This window comes from Perca flavescens, chromosome 4, assembly GCF_004354835.1.
Source record: "Perca flavescens isolate YP-PL-M2 chromosome 4, PFLA_1.0, whole genome shotgun sequence".
NCBI classification, from domain to species: Eukaryota; Metazoa; Chordata; class Actinopteri; order Perciformes; family Percidae; genus Perca; species Perca flavescens.
The window spans coordinates 32,734,362-32,753,898 of NC_041334.1; the positions used below are offsets into that span (position 1 = coordinate 32,734,362).

The 19,537-nt window shown below is 40.4% G+C and overlaps 1 protein-coding gene across 2 annotated transcripts; it reads left to right on the top strand.

Moving 5' to 3' along the window:
• Positions 1-11,537: 11,537 nt before the first annotated feature.
• On the top strand, positions 11,538-18,898 carry kbtbd8 (kelch repeat and BTB (POZ) domain containing 8). Of its 2 annotated transcripts, XM_028575598.1 has the most exons (5): positions 11,538-11,626; positions 13,350-13,557; positions 13,783-14,089; positions 15,591-16,410; positions 16,717-18,898. In XM_028575598.1, exons 1-5 carry the CDS (start codon positions 11,611-11,613, stop codon positions 17,178-17,180), a joined length of 1,815 nt encoding a protein of 604 aa, XP_028431399.1. In that variant the 5' UTR covers positions 11,538-11,610; the 3' UTR covers positions 17,181-18,898. The 2 variants fall into 2 exon arrangements, with proteins under 2 accessions (XP_028431399.1, XP_028431398.1); XM_028575597.1 differs by lacking the exon at positions 11,538-11,626 and having other exon boundaries at positions 13,316-13,557.
• The last annotated feature ends 639 nt before the right edge of the window (positions 18,899-19,537 follow it).

The following is a 19,537-nucleotide window of genomic DNA, read 5'->3' on the forward strand; positions in this document are numbered from 1 at the left end:
ATATGTGCGCCTGCTCTACCAACCGAGCCAACACGGCCACTGTAACTCCAAATATATTTTAATTTTATACTTGATCAGCCACATATAAAACATTATGATATTTAAAAAAAGCAAAACCTATTAATTTGCTATATGTGCATAATCCATCCAACGTTGCAATTCTCTTTAGGGCTCTTTCAACATGATTTCCCCCCTTGTATGTTTGGATTACAATTTGAAACTTTTTTGTCTTAAAGAAGTTCATTTTTTGAGACTTTCCTCTCCCATATTTCTTCATACAACCACTTTTATCTACAATCTGTTATCCTGTTAAATTATGTTTAGTGAAAAAGGAAATATGTATGCTACATTATATGCATCTATCACCGCACTTGCCGTTCACTAATACAATTTTATCTCTGTAATCCATAATGTTCCATGGAAACATGAATTAAAGACTGACAAAAATGGGGGATGCCTCCTTAAAAAGGTTGCCACATAGAAGAAAAATCAGTGGATGCAGAGATAGATTAGTTGCATGTGGGGTAATTACTCTCCCCCTGATACAAATGATGGCACGGGGGTTATCTCCCAGCTCATGAATAGGCTTTGTTTATAATGGAGAGGCTCTCCATAGCCGCAAGGAGCTACATTAATTGCCTGACAAGCCTAACCCTCACCATGTTCATGGAAAGGCATGAGGAGCAGAAAAGGGGGATTAATCCCTTTCTTTATTTTTGTCTTTCTTTCTGGCCTCCCCACCTGTGGAGAGACAGGGAGAGAGGGAGAGAGAAGGAGGTGGAACAGAATTTAAATGAAGTTGGAAACGTTGGGGAAGTGAGAAACGATAGGCAGAGAAAAATGGGAGATACGGACTGACAGAAACATGATCAGCGGCAAAATAATACAAAAAACGACCAGAGAAGAGGACAGGTGAAGGAAGAGACAAGCAAAGATGGAGAGAAGTGGAGAAAAAACAGAGACATCGCTTCCAGGGGCAGTTCTAATCCTCCCTGAGAAACTACAGTATGCTTCTCAAGGAGCTAAAAAAACCCTGACATGTTTCCAGTAAGTGAGATATAATGGAAAACATCTCACTCTTGCTGCTGTGATTGTAGTGTAACAAAACCTTCATGCTTCTCTTCATCATCCCCAAAATTCTCCATAATAGGACAAATGAGGCAATTGTGTAGTTTGCTATCAGCACCAACCGACTGAGGGCAAGCCAGGCCAGAGGTAATAAACTCTGACATTTCCAGTCTTATTGTGGCAAACGGTGTCTGACTGCATTCAACCCCACCACCGCTGTGCTCTATCCCGACACCTCAGGTCAGTAACTTTGACTCGCTAACCACCCTCATTAGTATTCTAGAAAGCTCCGTGGCAGACATCCAGTTTCTGCGTGGAGGGAAAACAAAGGATGGTGGTGTAGTTGTACTGTAGAATTCAGCCTCTTCCAAATTGCTGTGATCTGACTGTGGCGGAGCTGAGGATGGAGGCAGAGGGCTGAGAAGAATTGGGAATTGTCTCTGTAATACAAGTTGTAGTCTCCAAAGGAAACTCCTGTAGAAAGCTATATCAGAATCTAGCAACGTTGTGTGTTTAAATTGAAGGGCCATGGTTTGCCTCGGAGGGTGGAATGCAACTAAGCATATTTACTCAAGGTCTGTACTGAAGTACAATTTTCAAGTGCTTGTACTTGACTTGAGTATTTTCATTTTATCAGATACCAAAATTGTACTTTTAGTTTGTTTAAATGTCCAGTGTGTAACGTGTTTAGTTGTTCATGATCAAAATCTGTGTTGCCCGTTCACAATCTTGTCCTTTTTCATGAATATTTACCACCACCATCAATTCCAAGTATTCCTTTTGGCTTGAAATTTTACATTTGCATTGGCATGACCTGGAGTAGACGCTCCATAGTCATGCACCATCTTGAAATATGTAAGCTGGTAAGGGACATACAGGACATACTGCTCTTCTTCACAGGCTCTTCTAATGCTGCTAATGGGTATCGTAGCTTCCTGCTAAAGGGTCTCGTAGCTTCCCGCTAATGGGTATCGTAGCTTCCCGCTAATGGGTATCGTAGCTTCCCGTTTGAAGTTTGAAGAACAAAACATGGAGGACCACACGTATTCAAAATCCAAATTTCAGTCTTCTTCTTCACCCAGAAAAAGAAAAAGGATATTGAAAAGAGCAAGAGACTGGCTTTTTGAAGCGTGAAGGTTACCTTAGGTGTAATATGTACTTTGAACTGCGTGGTGCAAGCAAGTTGATTGCGATATACGATCTCAACGCTAGATGGGAGAAATTCCTATACATTGGACCTTTCAGAGCTTTAGTTACAAGTTACCTTGAAGATGTTATATACAAAATACTGATGTTCTTTGAATGCAGGATTTTAACATGTCATGCAGTACAGTTTACACTGTGGTATTGCTAATGTAACTTAAGGGGGAGGCTGGTGATATTCTATATTATCAACAAATCCCTTGAAAAGACCAAAACTAACAATGAACAAATCCTGCTAACAAGTACTGTCTGTGTAGCCAAATGTTACTCCTGTTTGAGTAAAGTTTGCTCATAACTACAGTGCCCAACTGTTTTTAAAGATTCACATCTTCAATGTAATGAATAGATCAATCAAATAAAAGACAACAGACAGAAAAAGAAGCACTTTGAATTTTAGGCACATGTCGCAACAGACCTGAAAAAAATCTGCTTCCAATTACTTGACAGTGTGGAGTTGAGCATTTATAGACATTTTATGTTCATATTCAACATAGCGGCGTAACATTTATTTTGGTGGCGCAGCTTAAAAACACAGCCATCCACAAACTCTAATGCTTCGCTTTGATAATGTACATCACATGCAGCCGGGAGGAGAAATTAATGAATGTGCAGATGTTAAATGTGCAGATGTAAAGAACTGTTTCCAGAAAATATACAGTGTAAAGGATATGACTGTGATTCATCTTTAGCATAAATCCTACATGTGTTCCTTTTAAATATGTCCTAAAAACATCACCAAGCTTATTTATCACACAAATAGCTTTTGGGTGAATCTTCTGGTTAAACAACCTTGCCCCTGCAGTTTAAGCAGCAATGTTATGCCTTGCCCACTAATTCAGTGACTTGGCCTGTGGTCATGGGATTAAAAGAGATAAGCACTTGTGAATATTCCACTGCTTCTGAAATGGAGGTATGCCATTTATCACCCAGTGAGACCAGTGAATAATACATGGGCTTGTCCAGTCCACGCACAGTAAAGCAAGGGCACTTGTAGTAAAAAAAGTATCGCCCTTGTCTAACCAGTTAGGCCACCCCCGAGGCTGATTCCGACAGGTCTATTTGGAACTGACTTGTTTGACCTCTCCCTATGTCTTCCCTTGGAGCCATACGTGCAGCCGATCAATCACTTGATAATACACACACCTCCCTGTTCATTTCTATGCATGTACACACACACACACACACACACACACACACACACACACTCCTACTTTTTTCTGTCTTTGCTTGCAACACATTAGGTCTTTACTGTATCTGTTTCCCATCAAATGTGCACTCTGTGGCCTTGAAACATGAAACAGTTATGTCTGGTGTGCATGTAAGCCAATATCAATAAAGCCCCACATCACTCTGCTCTGGCATGCATGGTCTTTCTCAGTGGCGCAGCATTGATCACACTAGAATGACTCTGATTGCCGTGCACTCCTCAGTGAGGAGATGGGATTCATGAATCCAAATGTTTCAGCAAGTGTTGGCAGGTAACGTCGCACCCAACTGAGGTCTTTTTCCGCATGAGCTGAATTGACATATAAGCACAGGTCTGAGGCAGAGAATTCGCTGATCTTCAAATGGGAAGGGGGGATATGGAGGACTGAAAGCCCCCAACCATGGGGGACACACAACAGCATGCCGACCATGAGGGATCTGGTATCACATTGTGTGGAAAACCTTCCCATAGACTGGTGCGGCAGCTATGGGTGAGATGATTAAGTGCTAAAGTTGCATTTTCTCCTCCGAGCAGGCAGCCCTGAGGCCAGAGAGGCTGCATGATTGCCTCTGTGTGCTACATTACATTGACATGATGGAGAATACTCTCCTGGGGCCTGAAATAATGTAAAAGGAAAGTGGGAGAGAGAAGAAAAAAAAGCCCATTCCAGCCGTTTCTGCCGGGACCTCAGAATTCTCTGCGTGCAATCGGATTTGCTGATAGATCTCCGCGCGCCGCCGCCTCTATATTGATGACAGGCAGAGCATTCACACATGGGTGCATGACAGCACACACCAGGGGAGTCCTCTAATCCGATTCTGCTATTAGAGACCCAAACCTCCCTGCTGGGTGTCTTGAGCCCCCCGGCCACTCTGGCTCACCCTGACACAGAGAGAGCTCAGCCATGCTGTGGATGCACAGGTCTGTGGAGAAGACCACAGGAGAACGATTTAGAAGGAGAAAAAGGAGGCTTGTCAAATTGGACAAAATGTGTGGAGTGCATGTTTTTTTTCTCCCTTAACTAATTAGCGGCAGGCTAAAAAAAGCCAAATTTTATAAAACCAAATCCATCAGCCGGACAAGTGGAACAAATGAGTCGACCTCACAGTGGGAGGCAGCACAGCCTTATTTGTTTGCTTTTACAACTTGAAGGGCAGACTATGCACGGTCACCCAGCTTACTGAAATTGTCCCCAAAGTTAGAGCCAATGTGAACCTTGGCTTTCTACTAGTCACTGTGGGTTTTGGCAGACAGATCAAAACACACGAGCTCTGATCCAGTGTTATCAGTGTGCTTACATTTTCGGCACAGTTTCAACACAAGAAAAGAGAATGTCTCTGCTAACCTGAGAGTTTGCCTTCCATCTGATAGCTGTGAAAGCATGAATAGTTATTATCACCACATAATAGGACCACCCACTTTGATTGCAAAAGACGGGATAATACTCAGGCAGCTCCCAACAGACTGATATTTGTACAATCTTATCTTTCCTCAAATAGACTCAATCTTGAGGAATCCTTGGCAGTGTCTAGGTTGGAGTATTGAATAGTAAATATAAATCTTTATCTCATACCTTTCAACTCCTTGATGCAAATTAAGTTGGATGAAAACTAGAAAGAATTAAGCCAAACCATTTAAGGGAATAGTTTGACATTTTGGGAAATAGCTTTATTTGCTTTCTTGCTCTCGTATCTGTCTGCAATATATGAAGCAACAGCCAGCAGTTAGTTAGCTTATACAAGGTAATGACTAAAACAGGGGGAAACAGCTAGCCTGGGATCTGTCCAAAGGTAAAAGTCCACATACCAGCACCTCAAATTTAATATTTTGTTTGTTTATTCTGTACAGAAACCAAAGTGAAAAACCACATTTGCCGTTTCATAGGGGGTTATGTGTGGGACTCCAGAAAGTTACTGTTCACGGACAAGTAAGAGCGTGGCAAGCCTATTGATGTTTTTCGTACCTTTTGACAGAGCCAGCTGTTTCCTCCTGTTTCCAGTCTTTATGCTAAGCTACGATAACCGCCTGCTGGTATCAATTTTCTCATCCAACTCTCTGCAAGAAAACAAATTTAAGTACCGGTATATTTCCAAATTTTCAAACTATTCCTTTAAAGCTAAGTATTTAATGATATCATAACTTCATGATTTATTTACAATCAACAATAACCTCAACCCCTCAACAAAAACAGAAAAAACGTCCAAATGGGGAGTTATGATATGCAGCTAAAGAACTACAATTAGCAAACAACTTTGTCAGCAGTTTGAGTTGCTAGGGTGGGATTGTGTGGAAATTAGGGTCTTTTGGGGAGACTCAGACCATCTGCTCATCGGCTCCTCAGGTAGGCTTAGTGAGAAAGAAAGTCAGAGGAAAATAACAAGAACTTCTAAACATGGAGAAGGACCTCCAGGTCTGTATTTACAGCAGCGTCCCATTGTGCTCCTATTTGTCTCCTCCTGAGTGGCGGGGTGGGGGAGCCGGTGGCTCTTCGCAACATCTGCAGGCATTCTTCTACAGGCCCCCAGAAGCATATAATAACCCATTACCTCCATCTCTGACAAAAACACACATTTAAACTACAATTACACCCCCTGCTTCCTCTTACTCATGCATCTCATCTTATCTCCACTTCTTCTTCTGTTCTGCAATTTAAACGTTGCCAACCTGAGAATCCACCATTTAACCCCCCCGCACTGTCTTTCTCTCATCTTTCCAAGACATTAGAAGTGACGGGCTGAAAACAAAAGAGAGGCCTCATAGATAAGATGAGAACACTTAGCACAATTGTAAACCCTTTCTTTTTATACAGAACACAAACACTCTTAATCACTTTGACTTATCACAAAAATATCAACAGTGATGGATATAGACATTTATTTAACTTAAAACATGATAATGACAATTCTACTTGAAATAAAAACACCAAACAGCAGCTGTGTTTCCAGATCTGAGGTTAAGCAGCAAAAGATGATCCCATCTACTGTATTCCTACATATTCTCTGGAGACACCTTTTCTTATTCCATTGGTTACAGCCATTCTTGCATTTTTTCGGGCAGAACCAGTATCATATTGTGGATAAACACTATAATAATACATCTTTCATTGAGATTGCTGTGACCAGAAAATTCTGTGCAAGATGGGGATGAAGTAGAAAGTGCAGCGATCAGGTGATCAGTTTCAATGTAACAAAAGGACATCTGTGGAGGGGTAAACAGAAACCAGAGCTAGCATCAAATAACAGCAAATCCAGGAAGCCTTTTTCTCTCATTCAGCAGTAGGTAGGCCCAATTTCACAGGCAGCACTGTGGTTGAATGGGAAGAAATTGGAAAAAAAGTAAAATCGATTGCTCAGATTGCAGTTGTACTTTTCGTTGTCTCCCTTTCTGTCATTTTACAGTGTTAGAGTGCATTTCCAGCCTGCGCAACATTGATAATGGCACTGCAGTAAAGGTGTTACCTTAAGGTTTTAAACAATCTACTTCTGCATGCAGCAAACACTGCTAGTGTTGGCTCTGACTACATGCTTATTGGCCTTTTGTCGAATTTATGTACTACAGTGCCCATTCAAAATGTGTCTGTTTGGAACGGGCCGCTTGCTTTGCTTGTGGTATTGCTGCTTGTAGCTTTCTCCTGAACTATTGTACCCCAAAATTACAGAAGGACCCCAAACTACTTATGCAACCCCACTGTATAGCCTACTGACTTACTATTCTATTCTATTTCTACTTCAGATATTGTACTACTACATTTACCTGACAGAGAACATGGCAGATTCAGAATTTATTCACAAAATATCACAATTAAAATGTGGAGTAATCACAGACATTTGCCTCATGGATTCATGGCATTGCATTATGCGCCACCCAATCCAGCCGGTTATGAGAGCCAATCAGCAAAAATCTGCAGAACCGGACCAAGTAGGCTACAGATATGGACTCACATTGGACTCACAAAGACGGAGAGAGAGAGAGAGAGAGAGAGAGAGAGAGAGAGAGAGAGAGAGAGAGAGAGACAGAGAGAGAGAGAGAGAGAGAGAGAGAGAGAGAGAGAGAGAGAGAGACACACACACACACACACACACACACACACACACACACACACACACACACACACACACACATACAGATATGTCCCAATTTATTAGAGAGATTGAAACATCTTCATAGAAAACATTCATAACACTTAATAACAACTTTAAAACATCAAAGTAAAGAATCCTGATAGACTGTGCTCTTGATAAAGGTTACTTTGGGGCTGCTGGCAGTATTCTGCTGTGCCAGTACTACTTAAGTCAGTAGTTAAACAGTGACACATTTTCTATTATTTGCTTTGTACTCGAGCAAAAAAAACAAAGTCTGAACTGCTGACTTTCTGCCTTAAGGCTGTTTGAGAGTGTTCAAGTTCATATTGGGTAGTAGTGTGCAGTATGACATATAAAGCTCCCTTTTTAGTCATAGTCCACTAAATTAAAATAGTACAACAAGACAGGACCACCTTTCCAAGAGTTTAGCCAACGTAGACGTAAACACCCTCAAATCAAAACCAAGTCAGCATTTTAACCTCATTTTCATGCAACTTGTTTCTGTTTCAACTTGCTTAGAGCCAACACTGAGGCTAAAATGTTTTTAAATAATATATATTATAATATATTTATTAAATAAATGAAAAAGTCAGGAAAAACACTTTTCCATCCACTGTCCCTGCTGCTCAAAAAATCACATGCCTCTCCAAGGTAAAGGTAAGGATGCCAGGCTCAATAAACCCACCTAAAACAGTTTATTGAACATTGAAAACATGAAATAGAGTAATGAGCCTCTCAAGTAAACCTGTGTAATCCTGTGTGATCTAAAATGCATGGCCTGCAATATGATGAGTTAGATGTGCAGTATGAGATGTTGTATAATTCTTGAACAAAAATATGAAAACCTGCTGGGGACATAAGTTTGCCAACATTTAAATTTATGGTTTTATTGCCTTTGGGTATGCAACAAAAAGCTGTATAATCAGACATTTACCATTGTTACATTTCCTGTTTTTTTATGATTAACACTAATTATTTTTAACACAAAACATACAACTCACAAAATGGACACATCACTTCCCCATCTGACACCCCCCCAAAAAATAAAACAATAGCCATAAAATGCAATACAATGAAATAACAACAAAATAAACAACAAACTCTAAGCCAAATACACATTTTATGTATATATGATAACACTGTAAGCACTTTGCATACGTCTAAAGAGCTCAGGTACTTTCCCCATTTTTTTGTGTAAACATTTAATCTTGACATTTTTTCAAATGCTTCTACTCTTGCCATCTGACAAGCCCATTCTTGAATTGAAGGTACCCCTTTGTTTACCCATACTTTCAGAAAAATCTGTCTGGCCATCAATAAACTGGTTTGGACCCAACTTCTTAACTCCTTAAAATTGACCTTTCTCGTTGATCAAATATCATGTCATGGGCTGAATGATACATGGGTCCCTACAATCTGACATAGATTATAATGTATCCCTGTCCAAAATTCCTGGACCTTGTTACAGGACCATAGGATATGAAGTAATTGGCCGTCCTCTGTATTACATTTCCACTTTGGTGTGTCTCTTAATCAAAGTTTAAACGATTTGGAGGGAGTCCAATAGAAGCAATGCATAATCTTAAACTGAATGAGGCGGACCCTCATATTGCGTGGCATAGTCAGTGTTATATTCAGATCCCTTTCCAATGTCTTCTTGAGGGCTGACCAGGCTCCATCCCCGAAGTTCTGAATAAGCATAGAATAATACCTTGAAGCCTCATGCCCTTTCCCAAAGTTCATCAACACCTTATCTAAACATTCTGATGCCTTCGGGGTTGATGAACTGGATCCAAAAATCCCCAATAACAGATAGTGAAGTTGCAAATTTCTAAAACAAATTGGAACCAGGGGATTCCAAATTGTTGTACCACATCCTCAAAGGATTTCAATATCCAACCGAGATACAGATGTATGTATTCCGATGTAACAATTCCGTTTTCCAGCCAGTCCTACCATAAATTGGGAGATCTACCAATACATTTCCCATGTTACCATTTTACACCCCTGTCCCAATAACCGTGCAAGATGCAGTCTTGAAACTTTACAGGAGTGTAGTTGAGATTAAAATGAAGGAGTTTAAAGATGGGTGAGTCTGAGCAATGGTGCATTGCAGCTGGTGTGATTTCATTGCAAGATGGTCTCTAGTTTAATCTACTTTTCAGTAGAAGATAATATATCTTAACTGTGACTCTGGTTCCACATGCCAGCACAGCTGCTACCATGTGAATATTAACACAAGATGGTGAGAACTGGAAAACAGATTTATGTCCATCATGCCAGATTAATCAGGAGCCACTCAACTCACAAGGGGTCCAGCTTGGACTCACAACATACAGGCCAAAACATAAAGCATGGGGTTTATGATTACAACACGTAAAAACAACAGTTTTAGAAATCAATTTGAAACAGTAGGCGGTAATAACATTATGCACAATCGTGTGTGGTATATGATTCAATCTTTGGCCTTTATGGCCACAACTGCACTGATACATTTACTGTACGTAGAAGCAGCACATAACTATAACTCAACAGGTGAACTAGCTAGGCAGAAGACTTTTACCATTGTGGATTTAAAATCTAATCAACATACCCAAACTACCTTAATTGAGTAAAACAGATGTGTTCAATGCAAAGAGAGGCTGTACAATCCCATTTACATCTGAGCTTTAAAAACTCAAACAAAATCACGTACATTCATAAAATGTGTTACTACAAAACAGCATTGGCTAGTGTCTTTTGGAGGAAATGTAAGCCTAGTGATGCCTAGATCTGGGCATGTTAGTAGGGCCACAATTCACATGGTCTTGATTATGTTAGGTTAGAGTATAATTTGAAAAATATTCAGATCTTAAACCTACTTTTATAGGACAGGGGCGATTCCAGGATCAGAACTCTAGGGGTGCCTGGAACCCTTTCAATGTAATTTTTTAAACATTATTCTACTGTGCTTAAGGGTGGCAGTAGCTCAGTCAGTAGGGAGTTGGGTTGGGAACCAGAGGGTTGCTGTTTCAATTTCCAAAGTACGGTGGTGGACTGGTAGCTGGAGAGGTGCCAGTTCACCTCCTGGGCACTGCCAAAGTGCACCAAACCCCCAACTGCTTGGGGCGCCTTTCCACGGGCAGCTCCCTCACTCTGACATCTCTCCATTATTGCATGTATAGGTAGTGAGCATGTGTATGTAATTCAGGCCTGTGTGTAATAACAACAGAGTTAAAACATTGTAATTTTAAATTATTATTACCTGTGCATTTTAACATCAATTTGGACTATCATGATAGAGGAAACAATTAATTATGTAACTAGAAAGACACCAAGAATTCTGAGAAAACTTACTTTAATGCTCAGCCAAAGGGCCATTACTACAAAGGTGAGGTTGTATTACAAATGAAATCGGATATTTATCTATGGAGAAGCAGACATTTCCAAGTTTAAAAAGGGTTAAAATCGCCCCTGTCATAGGAATTGAGTCCTCTGTGTACTTTCTATTTTAATACACAAGAAACTGGTGTTTTAAGCTTGACTTAGGCCTACTATACTGCACTAAGTGGAAATTGCTTATTACAGTCCAAGGGCCAATTAAAAGACTGTACTGTACAACCTTCGATTGTAACAGTCTATGGGCTCTGTCCATTAATATTTAGTCTATGTGTACAACAAAGCACCCATTCATTACAATTATTATAAAAAGTTTGATTTGATTTTGTTGCTCACTTTATTGTTTTAACTCATACTTGAATTTTTTTTATTTAGCCTTGTCCTTCCTCTCTGCTATGGACTACTCTGTATCCACCTGTTTCACTCCAGATGGGCTGCTTTGACTTTTTTGGGTCAATTATATCGAGTGAAGCATGTAATGTGAAGTCTGTAATGTTGCTGTGAATAATTTGCCCATACGGCTACCAACTTTTTTTTCCCTATTTCAGATAAAAGTAATATGATTGGCTGAGAGATCTGCGAGTCTCTTGTGATTGGTTGTTCCTTGTTTCCGGGGCCCAGCTGAACCCTCACTGACGTTTCTCAAGTCTGCCCCGAGATAGACTGGAGAGAATGGCTGCCAGTGGAGGTTAGCAAAAATCTTCCTTGTTTTGTGTAGTAATCGGACTTAAATAACGCCTTTTAAAGTTATATTTTGTGTGTTTGTATGTTCGTGGAGTATAGTATTTTAGACTAATGGAAATAGTCGTGACATGTTGCATCCTCGTTAAAAGAGGTCAGGCTCTAACTACTCCTCAAAAGTGTTGAACGTTATCGTTAGCCTCGCTATGCGGCTAATGTTAGCTGTCTGGCTAACTTTCGGCCGGTTAGCCTGCTATCGACAGCTGATTGTGTAAACACTTGTTCATTACTAGAAACAGCCATGTGGTGGTTAGAATTGCGCTTACCAGTAGACATGCACTAGACATTGCGTTAAATACTATTATGTTTCTCTAAAATTGAAACTTTAGTGGTGAAAGCATTTAAGTTTGTATCGCCATTTATATCTCGCAATGTTGTGTCAAAGAAAGCATGCTAACATAAGCTCGGTGCCTAGCTGTCTGCTAAAAGTTAAGCTTGCTTGTCAACTAACTTAGCTAACGTGATAATCAAACATTCCGACGAACTATTATAAACTATTAGATAACGTTAGTTTGTATTCTTCCAGTTCAATTAGCCACCCACACAGTTCCTACAGTCGCCGGGAAAGGGTTTGGGATGTTAGCAAGCTAGCTACCACCTTGCGAGATAGTAGTTTTCTATTCACTCATAGCGAGCCTTTGTCCTGTCAAGGAGTTAGCGTCATACAACACGAGGTATTTGTTTTTCTTTTAGTTTGTGTTCCTGAACAGCTGGAAATACAAGACTGTAGTGAAACAGTACAGAAGGCATGACGTTGGGCTGCCACTTGTAACGTTATAACTTGCCATACCAAGCCTGACAAGAAACAAGTTTACTTTGTAAACTGAATCCACGAGTATAGGCTCACATTTTTTTCGTATGTTCAGTCGGTCAGTGAGAACATGAACAACTTTTAGCCCAAAGTAAGAAACAATCAGATGAATGAAAAAACGAGTAATGCAGATGAGACGTTGTTGTAGTTGCAACATTGATCAATATAACTGGACCAAATATACTCTTTGCTCATACACGATCTGTTTGAGTCCAGAATACATAATGTACCTTTCTTAGTAGAAAACTGTCTCAGTGACCTTTGCCATATGAATTTACAGTAATCCTTTTTGACAAACGTGTTGGTGTATCACTATTGTGTCATTATTTTAAATAGTCACCTTTGCGACATATCAGACTCTGCCATTTGTTTCATCTTGTGTTCTGTTAAAATGCATGGCACAGTACAGGTTTATTTTTAAATTTTCATTAGACTACACACCTATATAAAGTGAATTATATCCGTCTGTCAACAGGAATAATCGTTTATGACCCTCTATCAAATCACTTTTTTTTTTTTTTTTTTTTTTTTATAAAAGGAGTACAGTAACTACCTCTGTGGTATTGTTGTTTAAAACTAAAAGAAAAGAGATCTTTTTTGTAGTTTTTACTAATTATTTAAAGGTAAACTGTGTACCAACCTAAAAGTGTAACACTTATTTTGTTGAATTTCTATGTTCTTGAAATTGATAATAAAATATTGGTCAGTATTTTGTCATATCCTCAAGAATAGCATTATCGCAGATATAATATTGTGATATCATTATCATCAGGGGCCATATCGCCCACCCCTAATGTCTACACCGTTTCCAGAGGCGCTATTGTAATGTTTTTCTCTCTCTCTGTACTGTGTTGTTCAGAGGTAGGGAAGCTGTTACAAGTACAAAATGGGACACCTCCAAGCACCAACTACAACGGGGTAGATGCTGTTCATGCCTGTAACATCCTTCAGCAGCTCAAAGCCTTGTATGATGAAGCACAGCTCACAGACATTGTCGTAGAAGTGGACCATGGCAAGAAGTTTGCATGTCACCGGAATGTCCTTGCAGCAATTAGCCCGTATTTTAGGTGGGTAATGTCGGATGTTTACAAATATTTGTATTTTCACAATTAAGTAGCCAAAAACATAACTTGGTTCCAGAGTCAGCTTGGTAACGGGTTAACTGATAAATGTTACAATATTCAGGTCAAACTTCCTTGTCAAGTTTTAGCATGTTTGAATCATAATGCAGTTGTTGTGAGAATTGATTAATATAGTTATAGCATTTGTGTTTTCTCTACCATCACCACCAGGTCCATGTTCACCAGTGGCCTTACAGAGAGCAGCCAGCGTGAGGTCAGAATTGTTGGGGTGGAATCTGAATCCATGCACCTCGTCCTAGACTATGCCTACACATCCAGGGTCATGCTTTCTGAGTCCAATGTCCAGGCCCTGTTCACTGCAGCCAGCATTTTCCAGATTCCTGCCTTGCAGGACCAGTGTGCCCAGTTCATGATCAGCAGACTGGACCCCCAGAACTGTATTGGGGTCTACATGTTTGCTGATGCCTATGGACATCAGGAGCTGAGGGAACGCTCACAGGACTACATCCGCAAGAAGGTCAGTTTAACATGTCAACAGGATTGGTTTCTTAACCCTGTGACGCCTGAATTTATTCACAATTATATAACAAAAATTATTATGTGTGTTTCTGGCTCCAAGCTGATGCTAAATTAAGTTGAGATTGTTAATTTGTCTATAGCATATAGAATAGATATAAATGTAGGTATGATGCAAAATAGCGACAACAGGCATTCATGGTAAAATTCTTTACAAAATGGTAAAATTAATAAAACACATTTTCCCATCTCAGATATGTAGATTTTATTCATGTCACAAAGTAATTGACAAATAATTAATTGACAAATAAGGGTTAAGGGGTTAGGGTTAATCTTGCTTCCGTGAACTGGATGTAGTTCCCACTCCGACCGGTCCTACGAGTAACCAGTGCGTGCAAAAGGTTCCTAGGTGTGTATCGAATGTAAACAAACCGGCATTGGGGAAATACACACGCTATCTCGCCTGCAGTCGGAATGGAAGGGGTTTGATGCAAATTAGCGACAGTCGGCGTTAAAGGGTTATAGGACAAATTCGGCGCAAAATGAACCCAGGAGTTGATAACGTGTTTGAGTTCGGCCGTTTTCTGGGATATGTTTTCATGCAAATTGAATGTGACCAGTTTTATCGCAAACCGCTAATTAGCTTATAACGCTAGTCGTCGGGGCACGGCTAAAGTAAAAAGAAATCGCTATTTCTATACCACTAACAAGGCTCAAAATAGCACCACACTTCCACAGTAGCATAATGAGGGTCCCTACACGTAAACCGAGGCATTGAGAACTTTGTAAGTGTACAGACAGTTTATTAAAAAGATAGATTATAAAGACAGAACCGTTCACGTATACAGGCGGGTGCCATCTTGGGAAAACAGTCACGACCAGTCAAACGACGAACGCCGTGCAACTTGAGCTGAACTTTCACTCCGTGGTTTCCCAATGGGTCAATAGGACTTACGTTTGTGAAATGTATTTACATGGAAATGCATGAATTATATCTGTTTATTAAAATGTATGCACAACGTTCGACTGGTCTGAATGTTTTCCCAAGATGGCGCCCACCTGTATACGTGAAATAAACTTGTTAGTGGTATAGAAATAGCGATTTCTTTTTATTTTATCCGTGCCCCGACGACTAGCGTTATAAGTTAATTAGCGGTTTGCAATAAAACTGGTCACATTCGATTTAATTTATAATAATCTTTTTTTTTTTTAATTATTATAAATAATGAATAAATTATATTATTTTGCGATAAAACTGGTTACATTCGATTAGCATGAAAAAATATCCGAGAGAACGGTCAAACTCGGACACATTATTAACCCCTAGGTTCATTTTGAGCCAGATTTGTCCTTTAACAGTTATTTGCATTGTGATTTAATGATTTTACTTGCTGCTACCATATTCCACTTTTCATTATAAAAAACAACCCTCAAGGACTTGTAACAGTGCTTCCTTTGTGTTTGGTTGCTAAAATCTGAAACATTTTATGTTTTTGTGGTAGTTCTTGTGTGTGTCATGGGAGCAAGAGTTCCTCCAGATGACCAAGGAGCAGTTGGTCAGCATTTTGAACAATGATGACCTCAACGTGGAGAAAGAAGAGCATGTCTATGAGAGCATTGTCCGTTGGCTGGAGCATGATCTGTCTGGCCGTGAGGCCCACCTAGCTGAGGTTTTTTCCCAATGCATCCGTCTGCCCCTGCTGGATGAGGCCTTCCTCAGTCGGATACCCGCCCCTTTTGCTTGTGCCCTCTCCCTGTCGAAGGACCCTGCTGAGGCCAAAGCTCGCCTCACTGGCACAAACGGTTGCCCACAGCGCCTGGGCATGACTGCTTCTGAGATGGTCATCTGCTTTGACGCCGCTCACAAACACTCAGGGAAGAAGCAGACGGTGCCTTGCCTCGACACAGCCACAGGAAGAGTGTTCAAGCTCTGTAAGCCACCCAATGATCTCCGGGAGGTCGGTATCTTGGTGTCCTCAGAGAATGACATCTACATTACTGGAGGTTACAGACCGAGCAACAGTGAAGTGTCCATAGACCATCGGGCAGAGAGTGACTTCTGGCAGTACGAACACGCAGGCAACCGATGGCTTCCACGCGCACCTCTTCTGAGAGCGAGGATAGGCTGCAGGCTTGTGCACTGCTGTGGGAAGCTTTATGCACTGGGGGGCAGAGTATATGAAGGTGATGGGCGAAATGCATTAAAGTCAGTAGAGTGCTACGATGCCAGGGACAACTGTTGGACAGCGGTCTGTCCTATGCCAGCGGCCATGGAGTTTCACACTGCTGTGGAGTACAAGGATCGCATCTATGTCCTCCAAGGTGAGTTCAGGTTCGGGTTACTTTATTTGTACCCGTAGGTAGATTTGTTTTGCAGCAAGACTATGACATCCATCATAACGCACAACTACAAAAACATCAAAGACTGACAAGTACTTAAAATGTAATGCGGTAATACTGCTTATATGAAACTATGCAATGTCTACAGTGAGCTGAAGTTGATGTGATGTCATATTTCTCATTCATTCAAAATATTCTGAAAATATGTACAATATTTGACATTTATATGACAAAGCATGTTAAAGCAGTTGACCACAGCTCTAAATAACTTTTTTTTGTTTTCTGTAGGTGAATATTTCTTTTGCTTCGATCCCCGTAAGGACTATTGGAGTCATCTTGCACCGATGACTGTCCCTCGGAGTCAGGGTCTGGCTGCCTTGTATAAGAACTGCATCTACTACATTGCCGGCATCTGCAGGAACCACCAGCGCACCTTCACTGTGGAGGTCTACGACATTAAGAAGAGCACATGGAGCCGCAAGAGAGATCTGCCCTTTGACCAAGCCACAAGCCCGTATATAAAGGCCATGCTGCTGCAAGGCAAGCTACACCTGTTTGTACGAGCCACACAGGTGATGGTGGAGGAGCATGTGTTTCGCACCAGCCGCAAGAACTCCCTTTACCAGTACAACGATGAAGCAGACGTATGGACCAAAGTTTATGAGACACCTGACCGCCTCTGGGATTTGGGTCGCCATTTTGAATGTGTCGTGGCCAAACTTTACCCACAATGTCTACAGAAAGTGCTTTGAGGTAGTTGGTTTTTTGGAAATCAATCTATAGGGCAGAGGGAGTAGTGTGTGTCCTGCCTGCCTTGTGCCTGGTGTTACCTTGGGTTTGCACCGCAAGGACCATTTTGGGTTAAGTCTTAAGGCGTTCAAACTTTGGTTCAACATGATCAAAATGGGGGTGCTTTTAAAGCTTGCAGTATTTTTTTTCCAGACAGCACCAACTACCCACACAGATGCTTGTTTAAAAAACATTACAACGAATCATAAGTGCAATTATCCTATTTTTTGCTTGTTGTTCAGCCATGTTCTATTTTTGTTTTAGATACATATAAGTAAGGATTTTTACAAATCAAAAGCATGCAAATGAGGGTATTGACAGGATAAAAGTGCCCTCTGGAGATATGGATGCTATGTGTCAGCATTAAGTGAAAATCTATATATATATGACTATATAAACTATGTATTCATACGGGTAAGATGAGTACTATAGCTCATTAGTAGTTTGCTGGCTCTGAGGCTTTTGTGTTTGTGTGTGTTTTTACTATTATTTTTTCTATTCTGTTTTCAAGTCTTTCATCTTATTTTATAGACAGGTTTTGAAGTGTGCTTATGATTTACATTACCTTTAGTGTTTTTGAAGCTCATATGATATATTAAGGCCCCCCTCTTCCTTTACATGCGTCGGTGTGTCAAACAATACACAAGTGTGGCTTCCGAGCTATTTTTAAGTTTTGCTTGAGATTCCAGTTGCATGGGGGGCTTATACCTCCCACTCTTTGAGTTGACATCCATTTTGTGTCACATGTGAAGACAACTTAAGTGAAATGTTAGAATACTCACTCTCCACATTGGAGAAACATGGACGGAGTCAAATTTGTGTCAACACTAAGTGGAACGTTCAGACCAACTAACAGGCTTACCTCAGAAACTTCAGATATGTTTGATTAGGAGAAAAGGGACATTTCAGGCCATAGTGTTGATTAAGCAACTGTGTGAAAAGCTCAGTTAAGCATCGAGCTCTGTTGAGGTTGTTTTTCGACATTGGATTAATAATCATTTGAAAGAAGGTTGAAAGAACCTTCCTCTTAAATGCCAATAAAGCATTTGAGGTCTTGTTATAGTTGATCTGGACATTGAAAAGAATTGTGTGGTAGCAATAAGTCATGGAACTGTGATTAGGCTATATTACGTTATATTACCTTTAGTAAAAGTGCATTCATTGTTTTGTGTGCTTGTCTCTGCTAGTGAAAATCATGGTAGTTCCAATGATTGTGTGGCTGTTGCATGGGTGCAGGCTTGAAGTGATGCGTAATTTAGTGCAGATCATTTGGGATGCCGATGTGCCTGTGGCTTGAAAAGGGGCCTCAGAATCAAAAACTGTTCCTATGTAAAAGATTATCTGAAAAGTCTTACTCAGCGTTGCACTGAATCACTCTCCACTTCAGCAGTCCTTAACTGCAAACTTTACGAAGCACCCTCGTGAACAAGTGAGGGTGCCTCGGGTTGTGTGCTAATTCATCTAACCATGAGCCATAATTCTGTCTCTACACGCCATCACACAGAGGACACAAGTTGTTGGTGCTGCTTTTTGTTTTGTTGACAATCTTGTATAGAAGAATTAATACAACCACTGAGTGGCGTTCCTTGTGAAAGTGGGACATTTTCAGTGCCGTCAATTTCCTCATGCAGGTTCCTGTGTCATCTTTGCACTACACATTTCTCTTGTATTTCATCTTAAAGAAGAGTACCCCTCTAATACAAAAAAAGGTGTTGGTAACCACTTAGCAATCATCTAAGAGATTTACATGGACATTAACACCAGAAGAGTCACATTCAGTAAGGACTTGATGATATGATGTTAACTTCTCCAAGAGAAGATCCACTGTTGACTGACTTGGAGCTCATTTTGAATTGACCCTGCTTGAACAATGCCCTCACAGAGTGTGAGAGATGGTTTGAGCTTCATCCACATGCCTACAGATGGCCATTTGAGAACCAGGAACAGAACTCTCAGGATTTCTACTGATACACAGTACTGTATTTACATTATTTTTTTTTGTTATGTGTAATATACTGTACTATAGGTTTGCTGTACTTGCACAGTTTTTTAAACTTCTTTTCAGTTTCTTTTATAACTTGAAAAAAAAATAGATGTGATTTTCTTTTTGTTGTCTCCAGTGGCTGTTTTTCTTTTTCTTTCTTTATGTACTTACCTATTTAGTTTTGGTAGAGTAATCCCGCTCTGTTGAGAAAAAAATGATTACCCGCACGAGTGATATTTTGTCTCCCCCCTCCCCCCCAGTACAGTAGTATTTCTTTGTAACATCTCACCGAAACTAAGCATTACAGATCAAGTAACTACATTGTTACATCACGTT